Here is a 6,448-nt window from a genome sequence, read left to right on the forward strand (position 1 = left end):
CCGACTCCATATTACATGATCTTGAACGAAATCTGGAGTGCCAATTCTGCCCAGGAACCCCAATCAAATCGAACTTGAACGAATTAATAGTTAAAAGTTTTTGACGGGTTAAAGACTTTAATTCTCATATAATGGCCATATCATTTACAAGATGAAAGGAAGTAAAATCTGAGGTAGAATTCTCCCACAGTCCATACGACCGGCTATCAAATGGATATCTAGCTAAACCATCAGCAACCTAATTCGCTTCCCAAAATCAATGTTTAAAGCTAATTTTTTTGAAATCCATAGCCATCTGTTTACACTCTAGTACCACAGCCATATCATCTCCGAGATACTCATCCATTGATTGTTGCTTTCACCAGCATCATGCAACGACACTCAATTTCAACACTATTGCAACCAATGTTTCCTGCGAGAATAGTCCATTCCTGATGGCCTGAATCGTTGTTGATTCAACATCGCGTATTAGTTATAATTAGGTTTTTGTTTGACTAGGAGATAGGAAAAATATATTTTTTGTACGTAGGCCCGACCCAACATAACTGAAATTAGAATAACACAAAAGGGCGAAACTTATATAAAATCTCAAAAGGAAAAGAAAATTTAGAACGAAAAAAAAAACGCGATTTGGACTTATAGGCCCGGGTCCCGCGCCTCTGCCAGGAGAGAGGAGCAGCAAGGGAAGAAGCGAGAGAAGGGAGAGAAACGAGAGAAGCGAGAGAAGGGAGAGAAACGAGAGAAGCGAGATGTAGTGGGCCCGCCGCCCGCGTCCTGCTGCCGCCGCCGCCGCCGCTTCCAATATAACGAGGGGGGACGAGTGCCGCCGGTGCCCCAATCCCCACTCCCTCATCCAAATCCAATCGAAAGTCCAATTCCGTCGATCCTAATCGCCGACTCTGGGCGTGATGAGTTCCTTCGCCGTGGTCTCCGACAATGGCGACGAGGACGCCTGCGTGGGGGAGAACTCCGTCGTGGTCCCCGTCAAGAGCGAGGAGGACGCCCGCAAGGGCGAGGCCTCCGTCGTGGTCTCCGGCGAGGGCGAGGGCACCTGCAAGGGTAAGGCCTCCGTCATGGTCTCCGGCAAGGGCAAGGACGCCGTCAAGCCCTCATGTACGGCGCAGTATCCCTGCGTCAAGCGGCTTCGTGAGCGGCGCCTCCTCTCCTTCCTCCTGGACCAAGGCTTCGACGGCGCCTTCAGAGAGTACGTATATGCTTTTTATCTTGAGTTCGATTCTGCCTTCTCTCTTGAGATCGATAAATTGTATTCCATCTTCACACATACGCCCGCGTGCTTGTTTGGTTTACATCACTGTATCGCTGCGAGCAGGCTGAATCGCGAGACGGGGGTGCTGTTCAACGTGGAGCACATCCGGCGGCTGGTGAGGCGGGGACAATGGGATGACGCCCTCATGTACCTCAACACCTTCCTGCCGCCGTTCATCAGTGAACGTCGGAGCTTCCGCGCCAGGATCTTCAACAACTTCCTCCTCATGCACCACCGCTTCGCCAACGTCGTCGCCGGCAACAAGGACATGCACCTGGACAAGCAGTACGCCGACGGCCGCAGCAGCTCCACCCGCGCCGAGCGCAGGTTCCGCTCCATGAACTACTCCATACTCGCCCCGGATTCGGGCCACCTCAGGGCCGCCATCGACTGGGACAAGGTGAGGAGCCACGCAGCGTGTCTTATCCCCGAGTTGGCTCACCGTACTCCGGAGCTGAAACGCCGGACGGTGTTGCCGTCCCGCTGCATGATGCCGCACGATGTACTCCCCATTGGGACCGGGTATGAAAAATTCATCATTCAGACTCGGTACCTTGATAACATAGTCGGTGTCAATTTGATCTCACTTCGGCCCTCCTGTCTGTACTGTAACCATTCACAGTTTGTTCCTGAGGCGTCGGGTGAAGAAACAAGGCCCCCAGCCGCCAAAAACAGACGCTATCATCACTGCCATAAAACAGTAATGTCCTGTTATCTCCAGGCGAATTGATTTAAGCTCTCCTCTGTTCTGCTCTTCCAAGTTTTTGACAACACGTTGGTTAATTCCTTGCCTTTTGCAGCCAGCGGTATTGCCGCCTCGTTAGGGATTCGAGCATTGGTATAATGCCCCCTTCACAAATATATATTATGATTAAGCATAAGCAATGTAGCTCTTAGATTCGATATATGTTTGGCAGTCACTAACCATGTCTTCCTCCAATGAACCGGCCGGCAGGATCGAAAGATGAAGCACTGGAACTGCTGGTCAATTACCTAGGTAAAACCAGCTTCTCCTCTTCATGTGTCTTGCATTTCCACCGAGAACACTGTTTACACTCCACCAATTATTTTGTTTGGGAAAACGAACCACTTTTGGTTACTGTTCTGTTTGCACTGATGAACTTGTGTGATCTTCAGATCAGACTTTGCAGGCTGGTCTACCTAGAGGTTGCACACTAAGCTATGACTTTCAACCAAGTGGGAAGGAAGGTAAACTTCAGAATAATTCTGTTTAGCAATTCTTCAGCTATGACCATTTACCACTGTCTCTCTCAATGCACTAGCTGGGTTCTTAACTGAGTGTTTAATCCGTTTTGAGTCCTTTTGGGCCATATACGCACATCATTTCCTCCAGCTGCATTTTACCTTTTAACTACAGCCTAACTTTCAAACCCTGCACAGAATATCTCCTATTTTATTGGCTGATCACCTGCAATAGTTTAGATGTCTTGGCCACCTGCTACAAGATCAAAGATTTTTCAGTGCAGAAATTTCCACTGTCCCTTTCATTTTAAGAACCTTTAAAACATGAGTATATTATACTCCCTCCGTCCCAAAATAAGTGTCGTGGTTTTAGTTCAAATTTGAAAAGCATGTTAAGGTGAGTATATATTTAAAAAGTAATAAAGGGGCAAGTTTTTTAGATTTTATGATAGTACAGTCTAATAGATTTTACTGAAAACTATGCCAATGAAAATGGCGGTAAATTTATAGGTAAATTAGATAGCGCTCTCTCTGTAAACAAATGTAAGACGTTTTAGGCTACTATTACATTTGTTTATAGAGGGAGTAGTTTTGTAGATGGAGTCATTTCCAATCAATGGCCCCTACTTCACCTTGACCCTCTAAACCAAACATAGGACAGCATGGATGTGCCCTGCCCTGTATTTACATGCATGATACCTTTCATCCTGCTACATTTTGTGCAGCATATCTTTGAGATTACAGGATGCTATGATCGTGTAACTTTTGCTTAGAAATATCATAAGACTAATAATGTTCAAACTTCTAGTTAGCAATAAGAACTCTTGGATATATTGCTGACGATTGAAAGCATGTTAAGAACTTAAGATGCATCTACTGAGATGCTGTCTTTTTTTTTCAGTTCAACTTGCTGCGGATGCTTCTGATGCTCCGTCAGAGCAGACCATGCTTGGCACATCCACAGATAATGTTAAAGTCCATGCCACATCGTTAGTGAAAATTTCTGGTAAATTATCCTGATACCCTCGCCCGCTTTTATGCTTTAATAACCCTCCATCCGCACAGTTAACCAACTGGCTATATGCATCATTGATAGATAGCATTCAGTGATATGTTTCAGTCTAACCAGTAGTTTAAAACTGTCTATGCTCTGTCTTCTGCCCTCCTGCGGGCTGTGGCTTGTTATCATAATGTTTTCTAAGTAAGGTACATGGGGGTAGCTTTTCATCCGGAGTCCTGCATTTCAAATAACCTAGCACATCCTGCCTCTGTTTGTAGGGCTTATTTTAGAAGATCTGTGTCCAAACATATTTTCCCCACTTCTGTCACAATTCTATACCTATTCAATCTCTGTCTAACCCTGCTGCCCTGCATTAGCTAGGTTCCTAACACATCGTTGCCCCACTTTTGTGGAGGTTAACATTAGTAGATCTAGGTGAAAATTAAAGTCTTCCCTTAAGTTCTCTATGCGGTTATCATTTTATTGGTTGCTTCACATTAAGTGCCTTCCTATATTTGCCTGATACAGTACTAGTTTATAACTGCACTCTTTATTGGGATTGCTTTTTTCTTGCAATTCGTCAGTGTTTGGTTACTTGCTGCAATTGCTAACTGTCAACTTGTTGCAGGTGCTCCAATCTGCCAGATCATTTCTGGTACCTTGAAAGTTCATGCTGAAAACCCTGGGATCTCAACACCGACAAATGCAGGTAATTAGTTGAACACCTTTGTTTAGTACCAGAACGTATACACCTTCTGGTAACTTTTAGCTTTGTTTGATCCCTTTTCCGTTACTTGCTAGAGAATATGTATTCTGTAATCAAGTGCCAATGTTCACCATAGATAACATGTTATCTGCCTTGTTATAATTTCGTTAGTTCCTGTTTCAGATGAGTATTAATTCAGTTGAGCTGGCACAGCTACTTTCTGCTGCATTTTTACCAACTTTTTTGTGTCTTCGGTCGGTAGTTTCAGTCTTTCAGGAGACTACGTTTGCATCTGTGAGCGGCTAAGCTTACATTCTGCTAGTGTTACTTCTGTATTGATCTTGCATTCTTTCTAAGAAATCATGGATTTCACTAGAAACTAATGGAAGCAAATAAAGTTCATACTCTTATTTCAAATGTGCACACACCTCTTTCTTCACCCGTGGTCCTTGAAATGCTGGCTGTTAAAGAAGATAAGACGTTAAATTTGAGTGAAGTTATGTTACAACAACAACAACAACAAAGCCTTTAGTCCCAAAGAAGTTGGGGTAGGCTAGAAGGTGAAATGAGTGAAGTTATGTAATATGTAATAATAGTTAATCCAGTTTTTAATGCTTGGGCAGGCACAAAGCGTTTAATACAAGAAGGTTATCATACTCATAATCAAATGGATGGACTGCCAACCGTTGAGGATGATATTGAGGCAAAGAGGCAACGAACGGCTGGGACATTTGGTGAAAAAAGTTCGGTAAGACTCGGTTTTATTTCTTACTTGTACTGTTGTGCATGAATAGCATAGTAGAATAGCTTGAATAGACAAATTGTGTATGATGTCGTTGATAGAAGACTGCATCCTTTGTACAGATCTTAGTAGGGTACATCACCTGTTTTTAGTTGATAAGATGCACTGGTTGCCTGTCTTGAAAAGTACACCATTTTTGGTGTTGCGTGGTAGAAATAGTGGTTTTCAGCTTATCGAGACATACATCGACTTTGATTGATACTTAAGCCAATTCCTACAATGACAAAAGATCTCTTCATTACTTGAGAACAAGTACCTACTGTTTCCAACAGTAGACTGGCGGGTATCTCTGATTGATCTGTAACGGCTTTGCAGTAGTGCTGACTGTTGACTGTTATGAATTTGTAGTGTTTTCAATCATAGCGCATTGCATTTTACAGCATGAGGAATGCACTTGAGAGTACCTTTGTTCTTGCTTGTGTTGCGTTATATGGATCATTCTGTCAGGTACCTACTCCTTCGGACAGGGTTGTCTGATTGTTTCGAGTGCAGGTGCCGGCGTTTGGAGGCCGAGCATCCACCGATGCCAACACACTGGTGAACTTCAGGCCGAAGCTGAGGCCCGTCTGCTCCATGTGAAGACAGAGATGGTTGATGGGCGACTGCACCCACCGGTGCTGCTGCAGCTAGCATTTGGTTGTTTCGTTCCTGCTGCTCCTCCTATACTACCTACTTAGTGCTTGCGCCGTGATTATGTCACCTGCTTGCTTGAGGCTTGCAAGTCTCCTAGAACTCATAATGTTATGTTATGCTATGATGCTACTATATGAAGTCGTGGCGTTCTTGTTAATTAGAGCTATATATATGGTCTATGCTAGCAAGTCAGATTTACGTCATATGTATTAATGGAACACCTGCATGGTCTTGGATTTTTTTTGGGTGCGTACAAGATGCTAGCTCTTCCATGCAAAATCTGGAAAAGCAATTCTTGGTACAGTTTAAGTATGAAATTCAGTGATTTCGGTTTTCATTTTGGCCAAAGGACCGAAATTCCCATTTTAATTTGACTAAGATCCCATAAAATATTTCGATAATCCAAAAACTAATTTGAATCTCTATGTACAACCGAGATTGCTAAATTTTTGACTGAAAGGCAGTTATTTTAGTATGTACCGAAATTAATGGAAGTCATGACATTTCATTGAAATTACACCGAAAGTGATAGTGCTGAATTTGAACTGCAAAAAACGTCTTATATTTTGGCACCGAGAGACTAGATAGTAAGTTGATGAAGCATAATTGCAATGGAGCCGTTCACAAATTTCACAACACGAGGAATGTACGCATTTCACAACACGAGGAATGTACTCAGCGGACCTCTGTATTCGTTCTTGTGTTGCGTTGTGTGGATAGTTTTGTGAGGCGCCACTGTTTGAATAGTGTTGACAGACGGAACCAGCGAGTGATATCACCAGTGATGAGCCTTAATGGTGAGCGATCAATCATCGAAGCATTGATTCTCTAGATAAC

At 43.6% G+C, this 6,448-nt stretch overlaps 1 protein-coding gene across 2 annotated transcripts; it reads left to right on the forward strand.

Moving 5' to 3' along the window:
• Positions 1–658: 658 nt before the first annotated feature.
• On the forward strand, positions 659–5,946 carry LOC125539461 (uncharacterized). Of its 2 annotated transcripts, XM_048702917.2 has the most exons (10): positions 659–1,204; positions 1,331–1,789; positions 1,890–1,967; positions 2,068–2,105; positions 2,223–2,264; positions 2,405–2,476; positions 3,372–3,476; positions 4,099–4,179; positions 4,800–4,924; positions 5,471–5,946. In XM_048702917.2, the coding sequence occupies exons 1-10, from the start codon at positions 909–911 to the stop codon at positions 5,555–5,557; spliced, it is 1,383 nt and encodes a 460-aa protein (XP_048558874.1). In that variant the 5' UTR covers positions 659–908; the 3' UTR covers positions 5,558–5,946. The 2 variants fall into 2 exon arrangements, with proteins under 2 accessions (XP_048558874.1, XP_048558875.1); XM_048702918.2 differs by lacking the exon at positions 3,372–3,476.
• The last annotated feature ends 502 nt before the right edge of the window (positions 5,947–6,448 follow it).

Source organism: Triticum urartu, chromosome 2A, assembly GCF_056163025.1.
Source record: "Triticum urartu cultivar PI428250 chromosome 2A, HENAU_Tu73, whole genome shotgun sequence".
In the NCBI taxonomy this organism is placed as follows: domain Eukaryota; kingdom Viridiplantae; phylum Streptophyta; class Magnoliopsida; order Poales; family Poaceae; genus Triticum; species Triticum urartu.